The sequence below is a fragment of the Trichoderma evansii genome (genome assembly GCF_050947405.1).
Source record: "Trichoderma evansii strain SZMC 28006 chromosome Unknown GGI43scaffold_4, whole genome shotgun sequence".
Lineage (NCBI taxonomy): Eukaryota > Fungi > Ascomycota > Sordariomycetes > Hypocreales > Hypocreaceae > Trichoderma > Trichoderma evansii.
The window spans coordinates 489011-512964 of record NW_028145202.1 but is presented as its reverse complement, the minus strand read 5'-3'; the positions used below and the strand labels follow the sequence as shown (position 1 = coordinate 512964).

General features: G+C 49.3%; 10 protein-coding genes across 10 annotated transcripts; 5 read left to right on the top strand and 5 right to left on the bottom strand.

Moving 5' to 3' along the window:
- Positions 1–1109: 1109 nt before the first annotated feature.
- Positions 1110–3465, top strand: GGI43DRAFT_284788 (JmjC domain, hydroxylase-domain-containing protein). Its single transcript, XM_083201284.1, has one exon. It carries the CDS (start codon positions 1392–1394, stop codon positions 3159–3161), a length of 1770 nt encoding a protein of 589 aa, XP_083063162.1. The 5' UTR covers positions 1110–1391; the 3' UTR covers positions 3162–3465.
- On the top strand, positions 3249–3560 carry GGI43DRAFT_397670 (uncharacterized protein). The gene has a single exon (XM_083205141.1). The coding sequence runs from the start codon at positions 3268–3270 to the stop codon at positions 3532–3534; it is 267 nt and encodes an 88-aa protein (XP_083063161.1). The 5' UTR covers positions 3249–3267; the 3' UTR covers positions 3535–3560.
- On the bottom strand, positions 3561–5347 carry GGI43DRAFT_397668 (DUF4448 domain-containing protein). Its single transcript, XM_083205140.1, has 2 exons — positions 4558–5347; positions 3561–4495 (listed from the first exon to the last, which is right to left on the bottom strand). Exons 1-2 carry the CDS (start codon positions 5003–5005, stop codon positions 3771–3773), a joined length of 1173 nt encoding a protein of 390 aa, XP_083063160.1. The 5' UTR covers positions 5006–5347; the 3' UTR covers positions 3561–3770.
- A 1592-nt stretch (positions 5348–6939) lies between these two features.
- Positions 6940–7720, bottom strand: GGI43DRAFT_381025 (uncharacterized protein; the record flags this gene model as incomplete). Its single annotated transcript, XM_083203058.1, has 2 exons — positions 6940–7218; positions 7286–7720. The coding sequence occupies 2 exons, from the start codon at positions 7718–7720 to the stop codon at positions 6940–6942; spliced, it is 714 nt and encodes a 237-aa protein (XP_083063159.1).
- Positions 7721–10732: 3012 nt separating this feature from the next.
- Positions 10733–11913, bottom strand: GGI43DRAFT_284758 (DUF3716 domain-containing protein). Its single transcript, XM_083201283.1, has one exon. The coding sequence runs from the start codon at positions 11821–11823 to the stop codon at positions 10915–10917; it is 909 nt and encodes a 302-aa protein (XP_083063158.1). The 5' UTR covers positions 11824–11913; the 3' UTR covers positions 10733–10914.
- GGI43DRAFT_284542 (uncharacterized protein) lies at positions 11914–13231 on the top strand. The gene has a single exon (XM_083201280.1). It carries the CDS (start codon positions 12004–12006, stop codon positions 12766–12768), a length of 765 nt encoding a protein of 254 aa, XP_083063157.1. The 5' UTR covers positions 11914–12003; the 3' UTR covers positions 12769–13231.
- Positions 13232–15346, top strand: GGI43DRAFT_284555 (dihydrodipicolinate synthase family protein). The gene has a single exon (XM_083201281.1). The coding sequence runs from the start codon at positions 13695–13697 to the stop codon at positions 14682–14684; it is 990 nt and encodes a 329-aa protein (XP_083063156.1). The 5' UTR covers positions 13232–13694; the 3' UTR covers positions 14685–15346.
- Position 15347: 1 nt separating this feature from the next.
- On the bottom strand, positions 15348–18046 carry GGI43DRAFT_284755 (Dak1 domain-containing protein). The gene is made up of 4 exons (XM_083201282.1): positions 17631–18046; positions 17058–17568; positions 16373–16986; positions 15348–16313 (listed from the first exon to the last, which is right to left on the bottom strand). The coding sequence occupies exons 1-4, from the start codon at positions 17635–17637 to the stop codon at positions 15688–15690; spliced, it is 1758 nt and encodes a 585-aa protein (XP_083063155.1). The 5' UTR covers positions 17638–18046; the 3' UTR covers positions 15348–15687.
- Positions 18047–18268: 222 nt separating this feature from the next.
- Positions 18269–19619, top strand: GGI43DRAFT_397664 (uncharacterized protein). The gene has a single exon (XM_083205139.1). The coding sequence runs from the start codon at positions 18457–18459 to the stop codon at positions 18799–18801; it is 345 nt and encodes a 114-aa protein (XP_083063154.1). The 5' UTR covers positions 18269–18456; the 3' UTR covers positions 18802–19619.
- A 341-nt stretch (positions 19620–19960) lies between these two features.
- Positions 19961–23569, bottom strand: GGI43DRAFT_397663 (ribosome biosynthesis protein KRE33). The gene is made up of 4 exons (XM_083205138.1): positions 23485–23569; positions 23226–23411; positions 20376–23162; positions 19961–20306 (listed from the first exon to the last, which is right to left on the bottom strand). Exons 1-4 carry the CDS (start codon positions 23499–23501, stop codon positions 20093–20095), a joined length of 3204 nt encoding a protein of 1067 aa, XP_083063153.1. The 5' UTR covers positions 23502–23569; the 3' UTR covers positions 19961–20092.
- Between the last annotated feature and the right edge of the window lie 385 nt (positions 23570–23954).

The following is a 23954-nucleotide window of genomic DNA, read 5'->3' as shown; positions in this document are numbered from 1 at the left end:
GAGTGATGAATGCAGCGATCTGCGCCCGCTGACATCTACTTTCGGAGAGCAAAAGAAGCAAAAGCAACGAGAAGCGACAAAGACGCTGCTGGACTGCTCACTGCCGCTCGTACTACCCAGGCAGCATGGCGCACAAAGTACATGCATCCTGGGCTGCTGTTTACTTGCACCGCTAGGCCTATTGGGTGCACACAGTGGCACGAATGAGTTTCCGGATTCGGCTCCGGCAGTCTCCAGTCAGTCAGATATGCGCCTCTTGCGCGCGCTACTTACTAGTAATGCCATGCGCATGATCTCTCTCGCTTGGATCGCTGTGTGACGTATTTCCGTACGATGGACGACCTGCTACCCCTTTGTTCAGATCGGGGGGCCTGCCTTTACACGACTCAGGTACCACGCAGCGTGCAGACAAGCACAACCGCTTCGCCCATGTCTGCGCAAGCACCCGGAAAGCTTAAAAATAGAATTCCAAGATGAAGATGGAAAAGGCAGCAAATAGTATTCATTCAATAAAAAATCTGCCAGCTGAACAGCCAGCGTCCTCTAGCACCGCAACCGAGCGGAAACGAAAACGCCTCCCAAAGGCTGCTGTTGCCACCACCACTTTTCCTCCCTCTCCTCCTATACCCAAAGTTTTTCTCTCCCTCGTCCTCCCTTTCTCCCATGTACTCGTACTTCTCCTTTAGCTTGCATGCACGCCGTCTTTTCGACGCCGGCTTGGTAGCAGGTACCTGACTAGCTCCAACGAAACGGAGAGGCCGAAAATTTTGCGATTCAGGTTCTCGACGTCTTGGTCTCTTTTTTCTTTTTGCTTCGATCAATATCATCTGCTGAGGCTCCTTTGCTCCTTTGAAGAAGCAGTATAGGCTTCAGCTTCTGCTACTCTTTTTTTTTTCTTGCTCGCCCTTGAAGCCATAGGCTGACTCTGGGCTTGACGCCTCGTCCGATTTCCGGTGTCCTCTACCACTACTATTTTCCTTCGCCGCTGTTGTATGTTGCGCGCGCAGCCCTGCCGCTTTTTCTGCTGGGCCGCATAGCTTCCCTTTCACGGCCGCCTCGTTTCAGCCCTCCTGACCAAAGACGGGCGTCTCCATTTGCCCGTAATTTACTTACTTTTATTCTTGGCAAAGAAAAAAAAAAAACCTTGGACGACAAGTACGACCAACAGCTTCAGAAAGCGGCCACGTTTCAGCTTTACATGCTCCCTGGCGGCTCGTTCAAATAAATACTGCAAGCTCTCTCTCTCTGCGTTACCACCCACCTGGCCCACGGAGAGCCCGAGAAACCCTGCCCGCATCTGCAGCCTGCTATTTCGTTCCTATTTCCCTACACTTACAGCGGCTTTCGGGGGTGCCCCTGTGGGTACATTGCGCAATCCTAGACGCTGTTCGATGGAGGCAAAGCCTCGCTACGAGGCCAGTGATACGGCCCGCGACACCACCGATATCCCTCTTGGCGCGCAAGGCCGCCTGGAGGAGAGCCCTGCGGATATGGATGCCCCTCTGCATTTATTTACGTCTCCGTCATGTGCGCCTCTTGAGAGGGGCGCTGGGCGCGCCTTTGAGGCCGTCGCAGAAGAGGGCCTGGCAAACGAACAGAGCTCAAATACGGAGCTTGCCGCTCAGCAAGTACAAGACTTACAAGAACGGCTTCCTGCATCGCTCGACGACAACGCCACGACGACAGATATCGATCTTGTTTCCGAACCCTCAGCAGCTGTAACCCTAACCCCTATCGAAATGTCCCAGCCAGAACCAATCGCTAGTGAAGAGCCAGATCAGGCTACAGCTACGAATTCGCAGCCCTCTGACTCTCTCCATCCAGTATCAGACATAGGAAAGCTGCCCGAGGAGGAAGTTGAGCTAGCTAGATTTGGTAGCTCTTCAGATAACTGTAGCTCCTCAATCACTGGGAGCAGTCGAGCCAGCTCGCCCTTGAGCGAGCCAGATACTCACGGTATTGCATATACATATGATGGACCTCCAGGTCATAGGATTCTACATCTCAGACCAACAGTCGAACAGTGGGGCGATTTCCCTGGTCTCTTGGCTTTTGCCCGGAGCCTTCACGCTGAGGTCGACGGTTGCTTCAAAATAATCCTTCCAGAAGAGCTTCAAGAGCCGCTCCCAGAGAAGGAGTCGCAGCATGTGATCGCCAATGCCTATAGAATAAGACAGATCAATCACAGGACATTCTGGCAGGTCAGCACAGTACCGAGCGAAGGCGCCTTCTCATCTTCAGAGCCAGAGGGCGAGCTGTCTGGAAGTGTTGACGAGAAGTTCAAAAAGCTAAAGACACTTTTCAATAAGAGCAAAGACAAGCAGATGCGAAATGTGCGTTATCGAGTTGACGTCCCCGCGTGGACGCCGAAGCAGAGACGAGAAGCTGGCGTGCCGGAGAGAAGCCCCATCCACCCGTTGGCCGGCGACAAATTGGACAAGACGAAAGCTATTATTCCCGGAATCCATACGCCATATGTATACGAATCAGCCCAGCACTTTGGTGCTACTTTCCAGCTCCATGCTGAAGATTTCCGCCTTTCTTCTCTGAACCATCTTTACAAGGGCCGCAAGATTTGGATTGTGGTCCCTACCACAGCCGTTGACATTACCGAAGAAGCATTAAATCGAAAGGGCAAGTGCTCGCAGTTCATGCGACACCGAGCCGAGTTCTTCTTCCCAGAGAAGCTCCAGAAAATGGGCATCCCCTATCGAATTGTCGACCAACGACCCGGTGAAACCATTGTCATTCTACCAGACGCCTACCACGAAGGGTTCAGTACGGGGTATACCTTGGCCGAAGCCAAGAATTATGCAGACTCGGACTGGACGACGGATACATATCAGCCGTGCCAGCCAAGCTGCCAGCTTATGACTGCTATACCAGCGGAATTCATGAGGCCGCTGCGAGAAGGAGAGGAGAGACTTGATCTATGTGCCGGCTATAAAGACGTTGGCGTAGAGGAACCATCAAGCCTCTTGCAGCAACAGCAGCAGCAGCAGCAGCAGCAACCAAAAGCAGAAGATTCACAACACGGCGAAGTACAAACTGAACTTCCTACACTAAAACGACCGCTTGAACATACCATTTCAGACGAGATTGTATTTAAACACCCCAGACTCGACCAAGACTCCATCGTCATTGTACATGCAAACGTTTGAGGGGCCGCTATGAAGTTTTGAATTTGGGACTTTTTTTTTCAAGGCTGTTTTAATTCACGGGCTAGGAGAAAAGCAAAGCTGGAAGGAATAAATGACGATGTAATGCATGGATGAATGGGTTTCGGCTGATATCATAGGAGTAATCCGGGTGGCGTCTCTTTTTTTTTTTTTTTTTTTTAACATGGGATTGGTCAAAATCAGCCGTACTGGCGGAGTTTTTCTCTGGAATGGAAATAGAACTAGGGATCGGAGCTGGGAAATGAAATTTACTGGGAGAAGTATGACTCTCCTCTCTTTCTTATCTTGGATGTATGATTTTTACATCGTATATTTCTACAGGGAGAAGAGGAGTGGGCGTTGTGAGACAGCTTAAGAGAAAGTCAGCGCGGCAAATAATCATTTTTGTCAATTAATCAATTCATATTTATTCCCCTCTGATCTCTTTCTTTCAAAATTGCATTAGTTTCGTGAAGAAATCCAATTCGCATACTCCGTAGAGTGATTATTATAGAACATTATGCTTCGTAGATTCATGTATCAGTTACACCTCTCATCATCACCCGGATCATGACGGCTCAGTTCATCTTTTCCCATTCATCCATGTTTTTTTTAGTATCCTCCACGTCTCTCCTGGTTCTGTCGGGCCATCTCATCTCGGAACGCATTCCTGTTGCCGCCAGTAGTGCCCTGGTGCTCAAATGTCTCATGGATAGGAGTGCCGGCCAAGCTGCCCAGAGCCTCGCTGTCGCGTCGAGAAGGGATGGGTGCATCATGATAGTCTCCGTCTCCCAAGTGGTCATCTGCGTTGTGTAGCTGAACGCTACCAACATCCTTCCTAGAGTGGAATACGTTTCGGCGGGCCTTGCGGCCGTTGTAGCCATGGCGAGAGCGGCTCATGATGTTGCCGAGCTGGATGCGGCGGCTCTTGCGGTTCCACATGAAGAGGCCGACGACGATGAAAACGAAGCAGCCGAAAGCGAGAGGCAGAGCGATGGTGAGTGTATGGCCCGTGGGAAGTTCTGTCTTTGAGTTCTGGGGCAAGGCGGGTTTTTGGAAAATCACGGGGAGGGCAATAGAGCTGTTCTTGTCGTTGCTGCCATGGGGAACGCTCAGAAGGGTAATGGTGACGTTGTTGGTTTTCTCGCCCATGAGATAATCCTTCTTGACGTTGAGAGGCCAGAACCCCCAAGAGGCTGGCACGCGGTTGTCGTCGAAGCTCTCAAGCTTAACCCACTCCTTGCTTGTTCTGTTGAGGTAGTCAAGGCGAACGATAATGTCATAAGTTGTGTTGGTCTTGAAATTCGTCTTGTTGTAGTAGTCGGGATCCCAGGTAACTAAGGAGATATGATTAGCAATTGCCCTTTGTAGACTCCAATTCATCTCAGATGCCACATACTATAATAAGTGTTGCCCGTCAGAAGCGAGCTGTTTGTATAGGGTGTACAAAAGGGAGCGTCCTTGCCGTCCTTGTTGTAGCAGCGCGAAAAGACTCCGTCATTGTTCTTGGATGTAGCGGTCGGGTTGGGAGGCTGGCCAGTGCTGGTTGTGATAACTCCCCAGCTCGTGAAGGTATACACCGAGGCTGTGATATCGTGAGGCGCAACGTCAACAAGCGTAGGGGTTCCGCTGATGGTGGTGGCTTTCGGCGTGATGGTCTTGACGGGAGTGCCCTCGTCGCCGACGGTGACCCAAGGAGCGGTTGGGTCGGCTCGAGGCTGGAGATGCGCGCGACGGTGTAGAGCCTCGAGAGCCTCCAATTCAGGGTAAGGAGCAGCGGTGGGCATGGCCACGGCTGGGCTGCAAAGAGCGGCCGCAGCAGCTCCAAGAACTGCGATGGCATGCATCGTGGCTCGACAATTGATTTTTTTTCCCTCTGGATTTTAACGGTCTGGCTGATTGATATTAGGACGCGTTTGAAGATGGCGTGGAATGAGCTGTGAAATAGAATTGATCGTCACGCGTATAGCAAACGAAGGTGGGCGGTGGTGGGGAAAAGAAAGGAATGAAAAGAAGGGGAACGCTGGAGAGGACGACGATAGATAAGATGATAAAGAGCGGACGAGAAAAAGGAGGTATGCAAAGTTCCACGGCCGCCAAGGCCTCTGTCGTACTACTGCTAGCAACAGCAGGTACTGTAGCAGTGCTACTCTACTCCGTCTTGTGGCATGGAGTCTCTTCAACTAAGCTCACAAGGTTCAAGGTTAACTATACAGGCGCATCCCGCAGGCACCGGCTCAGGCCTAATTGCCCAAACGGGAACAGCGAGGCTTTTTCTCGGCGCTCTAATTTGATGATCCGCAAGCAGACACATAATGCCGCTGGACCTGCAGCCGCTTAGCGTTGGCTTGTTCAGTGGGGTTGAGAAAAGGGAGCAGCCCGGGTTCTGATGTTTTCAAGTTTCTTTCTCGCTTGCAATATGCGGTGTAAGAGTCGTATTATCAGATGTCAAGTCTTTGAAACTCTCTCATATACATCGCAATATCTAGGATAACAATGGTAGATGCTCGATACGGGAGTAGCGCGGAATTGCGTCTGTCTGCGCATGGAGCATTCGACGTCTGTACGAGCACCCGCATTAGTTTAGGGGGCTATAAGCGAACACCGCCTCGTAGCGAGAAGAGAAAAATTCGGTGATGGGATTTACTGCGCAAATGCTATACCAAATTCCAACGTAGCATGTGATTTTTCGGGTATGATTCGCAGAAATAGGCATCTGCCAGTGGCTGTTCACCGCTTCGTTATCGTTACAACATGACAGTGGTATAAAGACAGTCTATCTCTCTGAGACTTCAAAGAGACATTGTCGCAATGCTTTTTGCGGAACTGTCATCGATTACTATGGCATGACAACATAGATAAAGGCATTCAAGGGTTATACTTTCTTAATTGAACTCGTTACGCAGTGGCAGATTTTTGGGCAGCTACGGAAGCACGAATAGCAATATCCATGCATTTGTGCGATAGCAGTTACGATAATGGCAAAAATCCATACAATCTAAAAACAACTAAGCTCGCCATGGCCCCCTCTCCCCCCAATTACCGTAGATTTTGTCGTTTGCCCTAGTTACGCATCTCAGAGTGCACTGACTTATGCCAAGAGTATGAACAAGGGTCGCACCGATAATAGCCGCCCCAGCTTTCGAAAAGTTGACTCGTTGAGTAGAACAAAATGCTTCAATAAAGACTTCGGTAATGAATTTCTTATGGATTGGCTTTTGCCTGTGAGGATATGATTTTGTATGTTCATTTTGTCACGCGAGTTTAACTGAGGTACCTGGACAACGAAATCTCCCTCAATCTCCCTCAAAATCTATTGCCAGCATCTTGGAGAGGCTTGTAATGGGAGCGTACTAGGTGAATACGGACAGGAGTAGATCAACTTGGTGAAAGTGCGTACAAATTTGAATTGAGTGCAGAAAGCAGAGAAAAGTCGAGAGTAAAAATGTCAATAGAAGAAACAGAAACGCAACTGGCGTGAGGCAGGTGGGTAGCTGGGCAGAAATGGAAAAGGAAGCATTCCTATGGTAACCCAAAGTGTCATGCACAATGGCTCCCACATAAAATCACCGATTGGTAAATAGAAATAGATTATATCTCAATTATGTCCCGGGGTATCAATAGCTAGCAATAGCGTGTCTCAAATTATGCATCATTATTCCCTCGTGTCAAATATCACATATTATCAAGCCTGCCGCCAGGCATCAAGTCGATCCCATCGAGGCTCCTTGGTGTGTCGAATGTTATATCTCGACATCAATCTTCAGTAGATAACTGAATTCTATGGCGTCACCGTACGAATGGGCATTCCATCGTCGTGAAACTCGAAAGCTTTGCCCCTGCGTTTGCCTTCAACACTGCCTTTGATATCAATTGCTCCGATGTATTTGGTAATAGGGGTGATGTCTTCTTCTTCTGACGATTCCGATATAAAGTCGTCGTCGCTATCCTCAAAAACTTGGCTATTCATGGATGTTGCAGCCTCATTGCCAGTTGAATCATCTGCGGCAGCGTATTCATCACGCCATTGCAAGCGGTAGGTTCCAGAAGAAGGATCGTTCTTCAATTGTCTCGATGTCAATTTCAAGTTTATTCTATTTCTTCATGGATAATAATGGAGAACTTACGCCATTCTGCGAAGAGTCTGAAGCAGGGAGATTCAAGAAAGACTGGCGTCTCTCGCTAAATCTCACTACAGGCAGCTTCTTGAAGTATTTGGCTGCAAAATCTGCCTTCCTGGCCTTGTCTTTTGCTTCCCATTCTGCGCGAGCCTTGGCCAGTGCGGCTGCTCTCTCGGCTTCAGCTTTGGCACGCTCTTCGAAGAGTTTCTTAGCAATCGCTGTGCTCTTACAATCCTCGACTGGGCACTCGTAGGGAGTCATCTGGCGTCTGAGTCGCTGTCGATTATCTTCAGGAAACATCTCGCATTCAGAAGGGTGCTGTGATGGCTGGCCTATGGCACAACCTTTCTCAAGGAGTATCCTATTATCGCGGCACCGATTCCAGCTGTAGTGTTTCCAGTAACCGCAGTATCTGCACTTGGTGATATATTGCAGACACATTTTGTATCTTGGTGAGCAATGGTAGATATCTTTAGTCGTGATATTTCTTTTCTGTTCTGATATGTGATGTCGTCGAATGAAGGAGCAATGTTGTGCAGCGAACAAGAGTTGGGGGGAGAAGAGATTCTAAGAAGTGCTACAGGGAAACTTCGGATTCAGCTCTTGGCAATTTTTCAGAGCATCGTGGCAGATCAAGTTGCCAGGTGACTTTGGTTATCGGTTACTGCGTAAATAGCACACATGCTCTGCTCTGTGCTGGGAAATGTCAGCTAGGGGGCTGCTACGGGCTGGTGGAAGGACCCCAAGATGCCTATTAGCAGATATCAACGCGCTGTAGAGGACATTATACAGACAACTGATAGTATATCTCACGTTGTCTTCACCTTTGGCATTTGCTAGCCAAATCTTTGTCAATGCCAAGTGGCAGAAGCTGCTAGTATTACATAGGTAAATGGGACGAACTTGCATGCCTCAATTCACCTGGCAGATAATCACTATAGGGGCTTCCAGTTGAGGGTCCTTGTTGCCATAGCACAGGTGAGGGGACTGAAAGAAGTAGGTAATTTCCTTTTATTAGTACTCACAATGTAATTTGGTGGAAGTATTTTAAAGCAACAGCCTGCTTATGGACTTATCTTGTATATGTTTCCGCCAAGGATCACGCACATTTACTCTTCTCAATATTTGCCTAGTAAATAATTCTCATATTCAAAACCGTATCTCCAGATCAATACATGTATTTATGGGGCTACTTTATATACATAGACGATGCAAATAAACAATACAAAGGGGCTGCTTGTCTGCCTGTACAGCTTTCTCCTCAGCATAGATATTTCTTTGTTTTAATTCCTTAACGTTTGCCTGCGAACTTCAAAAGCTACACGTATTGTTGAACAGTTTCATTAGCCAATTATGTGTTTGGGACACATTCTAGGTACAGAGGACAAGTGCAGTCCTAAATTTAGCTCGATCTTGGTACGATCTTGGCTTTGTGGAGGATCACGCTAGGCCGCGCTCCCTGTAGATTTAAACAGCCCATCGGATTTAGTACAAAGAAAACTGCATCGAGAAACAGGCAAAGAAGTCATTCAACAGTACACAAGGATGATCTCAATTCATTTGTAAGCAATGTGGAGACCAGATATGTGTGCGTGCATGAAACTTTCGCGCGATGGCTCTCGGCTGATGCCGCAACCAACCACTGGTGCTCCGCCGCATCGAGAGCATTAACGCAAAGATATACTAAACATGGAAAAGACTAAACCAAGTTTCGAAGATGGGCGCATGGTATTGTCGGATCGGGCTCCACTAGCTGTCATATAGCGCGCCCATCTAAAATCATTGGATGCTTTTTGTTTCAGCGTCTGGACTCCCAATGCCAATCCCAAGGACCCCATAAAGGTATCCTACGAATAGAGTGATGCTCGATTTATCAGCTCTTAAGACTCATTATATACAAAGTAAGCCTTAACTTGTCGTGGCAACTGCAGAGCGAAACTGGGAATAGCGATGTTTGTTATCTATCCCCCTGCCTGTTTTCTCCTTTTTCACTACCAAGTCGCCACAATGCTACAGCGATGCGGGAAATGCGGGAAGTGAGATTATAATTCTCATTTTTCATGGATTGTGCGTTGAAATCGACATATTTGTGCGCAGTACTGGTCCTGGCTTCGTCTTCTGCGCTCAGCCACCTACTCGGCATCCATTGATACTCGAGAGCGGTAGTTCTGTGCCGACTAACACTCATCACTGATATTTATAGCAGCTGTGGAGCTGGGAACCCATATGTCAGCTCTAACAAAAGACATCGGGCCAGATTCATTCTTCGAAAGCGGCACAGGTACAAAGTCAAGCCTGGTTATGCCGACTGAAGCCTCGTCCCCGCATTGCTATGCAGAGGCATCCTTTTGCTAAGGCTCGGATGTACGGTACTCCCTAGCTGGCTGATCGTCCGGTTATCCTTGCAAATCACACAGACATGGGCTTCGGTGTCTCGTGCGGTCGCTTTGCGTCAGCCAACGCTCGTAAATCTGACTGAGGCTGTGAGAATCTGCGTCTGATACAGCAAGTAGTAATTACTAGTAGTAAGCGTGAGCCGAGACGGATGGGTGTAGCTGAACTTCTCTTGCCAATTCTGGTACCGAAGCCACTTGAAGCAACCAGTCAAGTCGAACGGCCGCTGTGACGGCCAGACCTTGTTCAGGCTCTGGTAGAACAAGCATGGCCCGGCTAGCAATGGCCGCCTGGTGGACGAGTGTGTGGTTGGGCTGATCACAGGATATCCAAAAAGGAAATCAAACATGTAGGGCGCCACTACCGCAATGATACCCTGGTAGATGGAGGATTGAAGGAAACCGGGGAGTTTGGATATGTAACCAGGGCCTGCAGCCGCACTTCCACGCCGCAAATCGAGGCTTGACTTGTCCCTTGTACTCCTCCTTTCTTCTCATCTTCTCTCTTTCGTCATTTTGTTTTCTTTTTCTCTTTTATTTCTTTTATTTCTTTTCTTTTGTCCTTTTTTCCTTTTCCTTTTTTCGATTCCCCCTTCCTGCGATTCTACAGCAAAAATAAACAGCTTGTTTTTTTCCCTGCTTCTTCACTTCCTCTAGTAGCAATACTCACAGAGCATATGATGATACATGCATGCGGCCAAACCCGATACCCTGGCAACCAGGCTGCACGCACCTGCCTTCAGCCATCAGACCAGACGAACTCGAATTTTCTCTCCTTGCTTGGCCAGGTGCCTCTAGAGAAGCACATTGCTTTGGTGTCACTGCTTCCTCCTACCACCACTCACAAGATATGATATCCGGCTCATTTTGAAAAAGAAAACTGCAGTGCGGGCTTGTGAATTTTTCGATGCAATACGGAATATATTGCGTCGTGCTAACCAGGGCCTTTTCCGGGGTGCTGCTTGGCTGCATATTGACGAGCCAACCGATGGCCAAGATTCGAAGAGGGGACATACAAGACGATGCACGGGGACAACTGCCCCTCCCATGAAGCCGGTGATTCTATTATTCGTTCGTTCATTCATTACCATTCGTATATATGTATGCCTATGCCTAATCCTATTCCTAATCCTATTCAGATACCAACACAACGCCAACATAGCAGCTGATCTCGGCCGACATGGTCAATTATTAGGCGAAAAATTGCCATCCTCACTCCTCATTATCTGCCACTCGAACCTCTCAGCTTTGAACTCCCATCTTCTCTCGCCAATCTCGTGCCGCTTGGGCAATCTGCAAAGCCGCAGCCTCGATCCGCCGTGCTCGCTCCGGGAGACTATGGTCTCTACGCGTTCCAGATGGCCTCTTGAGCTGGGCAATCAACTCGAGCACAGCCATGTGATCCACAACCTTGTCTGGGTCTCGCATACTCTCGCCGCTTCGATCTCTGCTTCCTGATACTGGAGTCATCCTCCCAGATACATTGCAACCGTGCTCGACTCCATCATAAAGACAATTGCTACATGGTCCCGTCACGCCAGGCGCCTGGCCGATTCCTTCTGGGGCTACAACGCATTGAGGAGAGATGCCTTGTCCCGCACGACAACGACCACAGCGCCGGTTGCTGGTGCGCTGCTCAACTCCCCTCTCGTACATCATGATTGCTTCTGCCACTCGAACTTCGCCGAATGCAGGCTCTCCCCGCCATCGCCATCTTCCCCATCTGCGCACAGTAGGAACTGCGCTTAGCGCTTCAATGAGATACGACCATGGCCGTACGGATGGTGGTACTGACACGTCGTCAAAGACGCATAATGCATGCATTTCTCTCATAGCGAGATCTTCTGTTTCGCTTGGGTGGTCGCTGGCGTGCCGTTCTAAGCCTCCAGGCCACCCTTGTACCGAGGGGCCCTGATCGGCATCATTGTCGCTCTCTTCGGCGTCATATTCCATCTCTAGCTGGATCTGGTGCATTGAACGACCAGCAATGACAGCTGAAGGGTTTGGCATTGAATTGTCGAGGACGAGCGGTGGTAATTTCAATGCAGGCCCACGGGCCTGGGCCTGGATACCAGGGGCCTCTATCGCCATTGTTGTTGTTGTTATTGTTGTTGGCCCTGCGTCACCTGTGGCCGGATCGTTGATGCTCATTTTTCACCACGTCTCGATAGAGGGACAAGCGAGAAACACCGGCTCAGCAGGGCTCACGGCGCATGGTGCTCCCGTCACACATGTGGCAGGACGACGGCCCCAAACCAAAGAAAAGACAAGACACCACAGAAGCTGACGGGACAAAAAGGGAGCAGAGAGAGGCGCCTTTGAGGATGGGGCATGGTCGTGTTTTTAACCTATTCAAGAAAAAGAGGACGGAGCACGGCAGTCATGTACAAGTACCATTTTGCCGCTCTATTGGTTTTGTTGGCTAGCTGTGCCCTGCACTCGCGCAGCTTTTACACGCGTGGGGGAGGGGGTATAGTATTATTTTGGATCCAATTTGACTTTTGGGCTCTCAAAGGCCAACGAGCCATGGAGCAGCCTCCGATAGCACGGGATACGCCCCCCTTGCTGGCTGGACTGCCGGCCAGCCATGAGGGATTAGGTAAGTCTAGAGTAACGAAAACAGGCGTACCGACGCCGACGATACGGCGCCATCCGAGCAAGGACCACACCCGCCGCCGATTTCTCGCAGCGACTATCAGGCGAAGAAGGGAGCCGGCAAAGCGCTGTTGGGGGCCGAGGGCCGAGCTGCCAGCTTTTGGCGATCTGGATAGAAAGAGAGAAAATCAAAAAGGGAGGGGGGGGCCAAAAGCAAGGGCAGCTCCATTTGCTGGAGGCAACCCAAAGAGACAAAAAAAAAGCCCTCGATTCCATTACCCCGTACTTTGCGACGTCCAGCCGACCATCTCCAGGATTTCGGGCTGTGGACCCTCGCTCGTCTTAGAAGGAGCAGCGCGAGCATTTAACGGGCGCCCTTGTGCATATGGCATGGCATGGCATGGCATGGCATGGCGGGAACGTCACATCCACCGCTTCTTCAGCAGTCTGTCATACCTGTTTGTACAAGAAGTAGTAGCAATGCAATGGCATCAAGCCTGACCTGGGTTAGCATCGAGTCGCACAGCAGGCCACCAGCTCAGCACGCCTAAATACGAAGAAGCCCAGCTGCTGCCGATTCGGAGTCCAGGCATGCTTCCCCCGCATTCAGTCCTCCTCATCTATTACTACCTAATACATAGTAGTGGTACTGCTATTTTCTCTCCCTGGACGATCACCACCTCCCTCCCAGCTTAGCCCACCTCCCCAAGCTTCCGTCCCCTCCCGTAACCCCGGTATAATGTCAACCTAAGGGATCCGACCGATCGCATGGGATCCACGCCTACCAGCTAAAGCTCCGTGGAGCAACACACACCTGCACAACTGGCCCGATGGCTGCTGCTGCGGTGGTCCCGTGGAAGAAGGTGACTGTGTGGGGTAAGTAAGTAGCGAGGCTTTTCTACTGCAGCCATTGTGCAGAGAGGGCGTTTTTCATTTCTGTTTTTATGCACGCGGAAGAAGAGTCTGATTACAGACGAGTACTTCGTTCTTCGTACTCTGTAGACGGACTCAGTCTCTCCTCCGTGGGGGGCTGTGGACCGTTCGTCGCCAAGCTCCAAGGTCTGCCGTGGGGGTTATAGTTGGATCTGAGCAGAAAAGCAGCCACACTGTTCAACGAATTACATTGCGGAATACCAGCCAGTGGTGTGCTGATGCTGCTCCAGCTGAGCCTGATAAGGTGCTTGCCGAGTGATATATACCGGGCACTGCCCCCATTTTGCGGCTGTGTTGGTGATGGAAGCCCCCCATCTAGCTTTGAAGGTTTATTGATATAAATGCGCTGATACTTCTACAAGAGTCAATGTCATTCAAATACCGTAACATCTCCGTCGCATATCGCTTTTTAGCACTTCGATTCCATCTTAGCGTTTATTATTAACCCATAATTCTTGAATTTCTGTTGCTATTCACATTCCATCCTCGCGGCCATGACAGCCTCTACTGCGCCTAATGGCTTCTCCAGCCATAATGGCTCAACTCATAACTCAACCACACCCCTATCACCCGGCCTATACGTACCGACTGTGGCATTCTTTACCCCCGAAGACAATATTGATGAAGAGACGACAGCGGCGCATGCAAAACGATTGGTAGAAGCTGGAGTCACTGGGATCGTGACACACGGTTCCAATGGCGAGGCTGTCCATCTCGATCATGCCGAACGACAGCTTATCAATCGCATCACTCGTTCAACCCTCAACGCTGCGGGCAAAAGTGACATGCCCCTCATTGTTGGATGTGGCAGCCAATCTACGCGAGAGACGATACAGCTATGCCGTGAGGCCGCAGAGTCTGGGGGAACGCATGCTCTCGTCCTCCCACCAGCCTATTACGGCAGCTTGTTGTCAACTGAGCTCATAATGAACCACTTCAGGGCAGTGGCCGATGCTAGCCCAATCCCCTTGCTTATATATAACTTCCCCGGGGCCTGCAGTGGGCTGGACCTAAGCTCAGATACCATCTTGGCATTGGCTGAACATCCCAACATTGTCGGTGTCAAGCTGACATGCGGCAACACGGGCAAGCTGGCTCGTGTTGTTGCTGGAACACGTGGTACGGTATTCAGAACCTTCGGCGGTAGCGCCGATTTTGCCATTCAGACCCTGGCTGTTGGCGGGCACGGTGTGATTGCCGGTTTGGCCAATGTGGCTCCAAAGGCATGCGCTGAGGTTATGCGACTATGGCGAGAAGGGAAAACCGAGGAGGCGACGCTGCTCCAAGGCACTGTTGCCCGCGGCGACTGGGCCGCCATCAAGGGTGGCTTTGTGTCCGTTAAGGCCGCGCTGAATAGATACTACAGCTATGGCGGCGGACCACGACCGCCCTGTGCGTATCTGGAGGGCAAAGGCTTGGAGGCACAAATGGTGGAGTTTGCCGAGCTGATTGAGACTGAGAAGAAGCTCGGGGCCCTGGCCTAGCCGCCAACATCATCTCCACTAATATAGTAGGCAGACGGATAATAAAGATGGGGAACGACGTTTGAATGACTTGTGGGGCGTGGGGGAATCGAGTCTGACAAGAAGCCAAGCCAGCGAGGCGAGCATGACTGTGGAGGCTCTTTAGCGGGGACGGAATCCAGATCCATGTTAACCGGCCTGCGCTTTTCTTGACTATTGCCTGCTAGAACGTCTCTTCTGGTCGCTAGTCTGGTGGAGGAAGATGAAGTCTTGAGCTGATGAGCATGGATATGATGGGAAATGTGCTTGGGTGGGCAGAGCCAAGGATGCGACAGGATACGAAGTACAGACCAGCTTGTGCCGGAATGATGGGCGAATTAATACAGGAGGAAATGGATATTTATGTTTGCATTGCTATGCAAACTTGACAGAAGGGGATATAAAATAGATATAAGATATACAGAATCTTGGTGACAAGGTCAGACACGTACAAATGAATAAAGCGGCATCATCGGAGTACTCGCCATCATGCTCATGCAGCTATGTGGTCGATGGCGATTGCATTTTTCAAGTTGTTAAGTTATGAGATAATATACTTGATAGATTTTTGCCTAAGACGGTATGCAATTCCTTATTAATGCCAAGTATTTTGAAATAAGTGGGTAACAAACTGATCTTCTTGTCGGCGCCAAAATCGGCAACTAAGTCGGCAGAAGCATATGTATAAGGTATGATATCGTCGAAGTTATCAGTCCATATACATATTAATCCGACGGATATGCTTACCCTAGAAAAATCTTATACCGTGTAGAAGCAATTGGTGGTAGTAATCCTGATGTGGGAAGATGCAGGAACTTTAATCAAAGAGTATCGACTATAAAATGAACTTGTTAATTAGAGGTTAACATAGTAGCGATACTTTTGTCTTAAGATAATCATAAAATATACAACGCAAGCGGCGGCTAAATACATTTCCCGCAACGTAGCTCTCATATCTCTATAAACTTGAAACAACAACAACCTCTCAGTTCAAGATCTCCAAGAAACCCTCCAGCAGCTTGACAAGGCCATATGCGCCAGGGTCAGGGCATTCATTCCAACCCTCGGCGTTGACATAAACTGACCGACCCAGACTGGCCTCCATGCCCTTTGTTGTATCTGATCCTTTCCTGGCAGCATCGACGGCCTTCTGAACATCCAGCGTCTCGGACAGAGTATTGACAAACGGTACAAGAGCATCCACTACGGTACGATCACCCGGCTGAGCGGGCGTGTATTTGGCCAAACTCTTAAGCGCAGCTTGGAGAGCAGCTGCCCAGATCTTTGGAGTGACAGTAGTCTTTTGGCTGGCGGCCTGATCTTGAAGACCTGAAGATAGAGCATTGACGAAAATGGCATAAAGTGCGCCTGAAGTACCGTCCATACTTGACTCGATGACTTGTGCAATGTTCCGAACGAAATGTACGGTGTCAAGCTGTCCTGATGTAGAGACGCTCTCCAGGTGCTTCAAAACAGCTTCGGCACCCGTCTTGAGACAGAGTCCGCAGTCGCCGTCACCGACAATGGTATCAAACTTGGTGACTTGTGGTTCAGCAACAATGAGGCTGTTAAGAGCCGTCTTCAGCTTTGTGGTGGCGAGTGCAGCGTCCACTATTCCGGTCAGTTATGCATTTTCCTCGTAGAAGTGGGAGCAAAAAATTCAGACTTACAATCGAGATTGCTAGGAGTTGAGTCATCTTGAGAAGGAGTCTCCTCCTTGATCTCTGACTTGGTGGTATCAATGCCGCGAACCCAGTTTTCAGGGCGCACAGCTGGTGACCAGCCAGCTGCATCGGCAGGGGCATCAATCAAAGGCAAAATCGCATTATCCGTTACTTTTAGAATGGTAATGCTGAATCCCAAACCGTTCAAACTGGTCATATATGTGCCGCTGAGCAGTCTGGATGGCTTAATCTTGTAAGAAGCATCAAGCTGGTCAATGACTTCCGCGGTGATGGCGCCGAGCTCGAGAGGGCTGATGCCACCAAGATTGTTGACCATAACAACCACCTCCTCTCCAGACTTGACATTGATGTAGGCGCGATCACTGTCGGATTGATCAAGGAGTTGCTTGAGCATGGTCTCAACGAGGCCTTGGAGGGTCGTCTTGACGCGACCAAAGCCCTCCTCGTTGTGGATGCCCATACCAATTTCAATTTCATCGCCAAGCTCATCAGCAGTGATTTCTCGACCTGGTACGTGGACATGAGCTAGGGAAGCGCCAACGGTGGCGAGATTGTCAGAGGCCAGACTGGCGATTCGAGCGACTTGTTCAAGAGATTGGCTGTTTTCAAGAAAAAGGAGCGAGTTAGAAAAATGGTCAAGACGAAGATGGAACAGAATTTAAGGCCTTACCCCTGAGCAGCAGCAGCGGCTGCAATCTTCTGTACGAGAACCGTACCGGCCAAACCTCTCCTACCAATTCGGCCTCCACGCTTCCTGCCAACTCCAACGTCGTCTCCAACAACCAGAAGCTCTGTCTTGATGCCCTCAGCGCGAGCCTTTTCGACTGCCATACCAAAGTGTAGCATATCGCCAGTGTAATTCATAATGAGTACCAAAACACCCCGCTGTGGCTGCTCTGCGCCAACGCGGCGAATGGCGCGGAAGACCTGCTCAGCAGAAGGAGAGGCAAAGACAGAGCCAGCAACAGCTGCTGTCAGGAAGCCCTTGCCAACAAAGCCAGCAAAGGACGGCTCATGGCCAGAACCTCCTCCAGAGATTAATGCAATGGTGGACTGAGAAGCCGCATCGCGAAGGAAGACGGTCTTTTGCGCCGCGTCAAAGGCGATGGAGGGGTTGGTGTAGGTGGCCGAGCGCAAAGCGGCGTTGACCAGAGCGAGAGGCTCGTTTGCGAAATGTTTGGCTAAGCTGCCCTGTTAGCTTTTTGGATTTTCAAAACCGGTGGTATATGAGAAGTATGCATACACGACATGGCGAATCACAGAACAAAAACAGTCGTTTACTCGTTCCAAGACTCTATGGCGGGGTTGAGGGAGATGGTAGAAACAGTTTTCGCAAAACCTCCATCGCTTCCCCGCGCGCCGAGGCTTCCATCATATATATTTGAAGTGGTTCGAGAATTACCCCATTCTCTTAAGCGTCAAAGGAACACGGTCTGGATGGTTCCTTTTCTTTTTCCGTGTCGACGAGATCCATCGCGAATGGGGGGCAGGCGGGAGAGGCTCCCACGCAGGGCAATGGCCGACACGCAGGGCAATGGCCGAATTTTCGCTTACACTTATAAATTGGCAGATTGCAAGTCCATGTGCTGGGCTTAGTGGTGGTTATTGTAGTCGTGACCCCCGTGTAGACGAGGAGAGAAGAAGAAGAAGCAGAAGCAGAACAGCCTGTTCCCAGCTGTGACCATGTAACGAAGGATTGCGGAGTAACTGCTGGGTATTGGACAGCCAGAGACTGGGCGTTAAGCCACTATCGCGAGGTGGGAGAGCTATTGCTTGTAGTACGTACCGCCACCAGAACCCCCAACGTGACCCCCATCGTTATCCGTCGGAACAGGTACACCTCAAGTCTTATCCAGCTTGTTCCTTCTTTGAGGAAAACCTCGTGGGAGTGAGGGGAACGAGACAGACAGACATGCTGTGCCACACACGATACAGCCGCACATGCACGCTGCGTAAAAGTTATGCTCGATCGAGTGCTCTTTATGCAACTTATGCTTAACCTATAACAACGCCGCAGCCCTCTGGAACCTCTGGAAGTTCCCGCGTGCTCGTCTCTTTTGTCTCGCATCATGCGCCCAGTGACCAATACTGCTACCCTATGCGGCTCAGCATGCAGGCCTCGGATGCTGACAATTTCTCTAGTTGAGATATTAGCACTACCAGTAGCCAGAAGCAGTATGTGCAGTATGTATCAATCTATTCTGCGGGATCCCACAAGCGACGCGGAGAACCGAGGAATCGGATGTCGCCTCATGGCTGCGGAGAACTATTCTACCCCATACTCCAGTCGCCAATCCAATGCATCTGACCTCGCCGGCATGCCAGCTCAGCTAGCAGCAGAAATTAGTCCACGGCCAAATGGTGATTGGGGCGTTAGCTACATCTGTATGTATTATGCCGTCTGTGCAATCTAGCTAGCACCAGCCCAGGCCAGTAGTCTTTACTACTCCTACTCCCTCCATCTCATTTCGTCTCTAGTTTAATATCCTCCCGAAAGACCGGTCCAAGGACAGATGGGACATATGTGCATCTAAATTACCTACTAATATATGCTACTGATCTTATACGCTTCGCTTCGAGGTATTCGTGCCTAAACAAGAACCGGTGAGTGACGCTAAACGTCAAGGCCACTAATCTGGTGATGCTACGATGAAATACCTACATACATGGGTAGTACTTTGTAGTGCTGTTTCTGCTGCATGCAGCTACTTTGTCCACAAGATCAAATCCTGTTTCCAATGGACAGCTCGGCTTTTCCCTTGCTTTCCATTCCCATCTCAATCGGACGTATGTCAGACAGTCGTCTACGTGTCAATGGCCCCTACAGGCAGCTGCATGCATATACAACGTATACACCATTTTTCTTTACAAGTGATATCTATCTACCTATTAGCCTGGGCGTTCAGTTACATACACAGTAATAGGTGATATGCTGTGATAGCCGGCAGGGTATATTTTGAGTACATACGGTGAGCAAATGCATGCAGCTATCATCCGGCCTTCTCCACACTTTTACTAGCCAGAATACCCTTTTTGGCGAGAGATTGTGGTTTTACTTTGTGTACACCCTCGGCCAGGGCTTTGCCATGTGATGCTTCATGGCATGCTCTTGTTGGCAAGTATTTCCAAATACGGACTCAATGGTAATATTATGTAGCGAGGGAGTTGGCTATGGATTCTTAGAATAATGTAGCGTAATTATATGATTATATGCTATAGGCACATACAACGAGGCATGAAACATTTGTACGCAATTATACAAGGGTCTATGAGAAAAGAAATTGATAAAACAATCTAGGAATAATATTTTTTATATATAGATCCATATTTTTATGCCATTCGTCCTTGTATTCAATAGCTTTTGTGCCAGAGATATGGAACTCTCCTGCCAACGATTTGCTGCTCCTATTTCACGCACTCTTGCTCCAAAGCAACGCTTCTCGATGAACTTGTTTGATATCCTATGCTGCATGTAGCAGTTAACGGCAGTTAGTTAAAGTTTAGATCATGTTCCTAGAGTACAAGTTCAATATATCATCACCATCATTCCTGTGTAGAAATTCCTCACTAATCCTCTGACGAATATGATTTTTATTATATTGCGTATGAAGTAATATCAGTTCTAGTCCAAAAACGCCACGCCCAACCTATTCTCTAGGATGTTCTTTTGACAACCATTTATATAGTTAGTACATGCTTCTCTCTTTATTTACCCTTCTTCCCCTTCTTGCTCTTCTTCCGAGAGTTTTCACCAAATTCCTGTTCGTAAACTTCGGCTGCCGTTGTGGCCCCTGCCACCTTTCTCTTCTGCTTGCCGGACTTGACACTGACTACGACGTTCGATTTGCCGTCCTTTGAGGCGCTCTTCACTTGTTTTTCCGCCTCTTCCCAGGCTGGCGCATCGCCCTCAATTTCATATCTGGAATGCCACGTTAGTAATGGGATGTCAATGAGGTTTAGGAAAAAGAGAAAACAAGGTGTTACTCACTGATCCAGAGGCAAAGAATCAATCATCTCCTTCTGCTTCTGTCTGAGAGCCCTCAGGGCCTCGTCACCACCCTCCTCTAGTTCATCGTCCAGCGCAGTATCAAGGGCAGCGAAGCGGTCATCCACATTCTCATCGTCATGGACGCCACTGGCATCCTCTCGGCTGACACCAATGTTTTGGGCTCTGGGGAGTTCGGCATCAGCGGCTGCTTTAATCAGCGTTCCGAGATGTGTAGTGAACTTTCGAAGAATCTTAATGAACATGGCAAGAAGCTGCGAAGAAGGAGTGTTGAGCTCCTGGGCAATCTCATCGACATCCTTACGCTGTAATCCGATAGCGAGAAGAATGGATCGCTGTACTCCCGACAGGTTGACACCATTCTTGAGCTTGCCAGTGAAATACAGGTTCGCAATAGTAGGCATAAGATCCAAGATGACGTGATAATCAAGCATATTGTTCGCATAAGATTCCAGTCGCTTCAAATCAAAGGGCGACATGAACCTGTCCAATTCATCCTTTGTTAGGGGAGAAAGGGGCATGCTATCAAGCTGTGAACCGACATTGGCTGATTCGTCAATGCTCAGCGCAGTGATGGCAGAGAATGTTCGGAATTGGTAAGATAGCAAGGACAGGAATCTCTTCTGGAAATCTCTTGAGAATGCACCCAGCCACGTCTTATCACCACTTCTTTCAAGAGGTCTGAGCATGACGCATGTATGCTCACCAGTCAGATCATTAGCAGTCTGTCGGAGGTATACAGGTGAGAAAGAGGAGCGCTTCCAGAATTTATGGAGCTCTTTAGTCATGCCATAACTGACACCAATGTAGTCAAGTCGCTCAGGCTTCTTCTCCCACAGCTTTGAAAAGAGGGGAGCCATGTGCTTATCATCTCTGACGCCGATTTTCTCTTTCAGAAGGGATTCCTTAGCCAGCTCAGCATCAGTCGCCCGAGTCAGCTTGTCGTCCATGGCTTGATCCTCATCCTCAGATAGGTTTGCAAATCGGCCTTCATAGTAATCGACAAGAAGCTCCATTGCTCGCTTTCCGTATCCCATGGACATGTACTCCGGGTTGGTTGCAATGCGAACAATTCTGGCACCAGAGAGAGAGGCAAACTCCTCATCCTGGAATTGCTGGCTAACAAGCCAGGGAATCAAATCGCCATGCGCTCTCTCTCCTCGGCTCAGACTGTTGATCACGCTTTGTCGGGAAATCTTTCCTTCCAAGGCAACTTGGATAACACAGAGGGGTTCGGGTAATCTGCCGCTATTTTCAGATGTAGGAGCAGTGAGGACGAATAGCTGGTGCGCCGGAGCATCGCTCATAAGCTGAAGGTCATCCGGAGAATTCTTGTAGTGACTGGCAACGTAAAGCGCTACCATCTGTTGCAGGAATGCCTCAGGAATAGGATGGAATGAAAACAGTGTATCGCGGTTGACATTGAGGAGCTCGCATTGAGACGGGTCCGGGCAGCCGTTAACATTCGCCTTTGACTTAGGCAGAGTTGCATCCAGACAGAGAAGCTTATTCAGCCACTTTTCAACTGAATCGCCCTGGGTATATCTGATGGGCTCTGAAAGAGTGATTTCACGGAGTTTTCGGCTAGCCTGGAACTCTTCTGTCTTCGAAACACGTCCAGTGGATCGGTCGGCGACTTGAGTTTCGTCATCTGTTGTGGCCTGTCGAGATTGTTCTCGTAGCTGCTTGATGAGTTTCAGTGACAGCGAGCGGCCAGTACCCTCGTATCCGTTGATAGTGGACGCCATGAAGACCAAGTAAGGCCCCATCAGCTTCTTAACCAGAGGCAAAGGAATGGCGGCAGCTTCATCAATAACAACCAATTCGGCCTGTCCGAGTACATGAGCATCCTGAGGGCGGATGTACTGAATCGTCTGTCTGTGTTGTCGGTGGATGTTCACGCGAACAATAGCCTTGTTGAAATCCGGGTTCGTACTTTGGATAATAGAATAGTCCGCATGATCAGCATAGCCGAGAGCGTCGAAGCCCTTGAAAACGAATTCAAAAAGTGTTTTCAAGTTCTCTGGAGAGGGAGACGTGATGAAGATATTGCTGTATCCGTAAGCCACAGCAGCAGCTACGGCGACTCCCATAGCAGCGGACTTTCCTCGTCCTCTGGCAGCTGTCAATGTAACTGTGCTTCGCAGCGTCTTTTCAGCAATTGCGTCAGTAAAGGTCAACAGAGCCTTTGCCTGATCAACTGTTTTTGCGAGGCTGATGAGGGATCCGACTGGCTGCTGCTCGTGGTGCTCATCTTTGATAGACTCCAACTCTACCATCTGCGGAGTCTTGACCTGGTCTGCTTCCGGAGGTGGCAGAGCCCTTACGTTCTTGCCGCCTGAGATGGGCAGGACGTTCAGCTCGTCGTCGATAACCAAGCAGGAATCGCAACCTCCCAGGGACAACAAGAAACGCTCATTGAATCTTGCCACAACGTCGTCATGGGCCTCCGTTCGGTACTTTGAGTGGACATCCATGGACAAGTTGTACAGCTGTCGCAAACTGTTCATTCCCTTGAGCAGCATAATAACTAAGCCACCACCTTCAACAGTTTCGATCGTGCGAGCCAGAATATTCGGCGTAATGGCCTCGAAATCTTGCAGAATGCACATGCCATATGTGTTACCCAAGATCTTGTCTGTCTCTTTGTAGTAGGTGTAGCGGATGTTGTGCAGGGAAACGAAGAGCTCGAATGGGTCCTCAGAGTTGGCTTCTCGGATTCCGCGTCTGATTTCTTTCTTGATTTTATCTTCTCGCTTCTTTCGGTGACTATATGCATTCATTGGTTAGACATCAGCTCAGCCAAGTGGTGGTTAACGCTATTGTAATCACCTTGTGAATCCCAGCAGCTTCTTCTTGTATGCCCACAAGACAGACTTGTTCTGCTTTATATCTACCATGGACATGATATAATGAAGTCGTACAATCACATCCTTGGCTTGGTCTCCGACCACAACGAAAAAGCTTCGCTTCTTCTCCTGGAGCCCATTTCGAATGAGCGCGCCAATGCGCTCGTCTCTGCCAGGCTGGTCAGCTATGTCGCAACAGTATGGGAGACTTGTAGGCGACTATTTATTAGCCAATAACTTACACTTGCTTGCGCTGCATCTTGCAAATACTTTGTCACAGCCAATGGTCTGTGGTAAAGGATTGCGCAAGAATTGCTTGCTTCAGACAGTTTATTGCGGGACCTCTCTCATACAAAAGTCCGTCCCAGCCAAAAAAATCCAAAAATTTGGCGGTGGAGCTGAATTCTGCCGGGCGGTGGGCGCGATTAGCTGCACTGGTGTGGGACCTGGCCGAACTTCTCACCGGGGCGTTGCTCGGTCAAGAATGTATACTTGATATAAAATGCATTGACGAAATAGAAGTTTTTAATTGAATAAATTCTCATTAAAATGTTTCTTAACGACTCAATTATACTCAGGCGCGCTGGTGGAAGCTAATGGCAGTCTTCAGGCATGTAAAAATTTCACAAATATTTGACCTACCACTTTAGAATGGTCTGATATATGGCTTTATAAGCGTATAACAAATTTGCAACCAAACACTCATATACAT

Coding starts and splice junctions, on each gene's coding strand:
- GGI43DRAFT_284788 (XM_083201284.1), top strand. CDS start 1,392: ATGGAGGCAAAGCCTCGCTACGAGGCCAGTGATACGGCCCGCGACACC.
- GGI43DRAFT_397670 (XM_083205141.1), top strand. CDS start 3,268: ATGGATGAATGGGTTTCGGCTGATATCATAGGAGTAATCCGGGTGGCG.
- GGI43DRAFT_397668 (XM_083205140.1), bottom strand. CDS start 5,005: ATGCATGCCATCGCAGTTCTTGGAGCTGCTGCGGCCGCTCTTTGCAGC. Junction 4,496..4,557: donor GACGGGCAACACTTATTATA/GTATGTGGCATC, acceptor ATATCTCCTTAG/TTACCTGGGATCCCGACTAC.
- GGI43DRAFT_284758 (XM_083201283.1), bottom strand. CDS start 11,823: ATGAGCATCAACGATCCGGCCACAGGTGACGCAGGGCCAACAACAATA.
- GGI43DRAFT_284542 (XM_083201280.1), top strand. CDS start 12,004: ATGGTCGTGTTTTTAACCTATTCAAGAAAAAGAGGACGGAGCACGGCA.
- GGI43DRAFT_284555 (XM_083201281.1), top strand. CDS start 13,695: ATGACAGCCTCTACTGCGCCTAATGGCTTCTCCAGCCATAATGGCTCA.
- GGI43DRAFT_284755 (XM_083201282.1), bottom strand. Junction 16,987..17,057: donor GCCGCTGCTGCTGCTCAGGG/GTAAGGCCTTAA, acceptor TCTTGAAAACAG/CCAATCTCTTGAACAAGTCG. Junction 16,314..16,372: donor AACTCCTAGCAATCTCGATT/GTAAGTCTGAAT, acceptor TGACCGGAATAG/TGGACGCTGCACTCGCCACC.
- GGI43DRAFT_397664 (XM_083205139.1), top strand. CDS start 18,457: ATGCGCCCAGTGACCAATACTGCTACCCTATGCGGCTCAGCATGCAGG.
- GGI43DRAFT_397663 (XM_083205138.1), bottom strand. Junction 23,163..23,225: donor AAGCTGCTGGGATTCACAAG/GTGATTACAATA, acceptor GAATGCATATAG/TCACCGAAAGAAGCGAGAAG. Junction 20,307..20,375: donor GATTCTTTGCCTCTGGATCA/GTGAGTAACACC, acceptor GTGGCATTCCAG/ATATGAAATTGAGGGCGATG.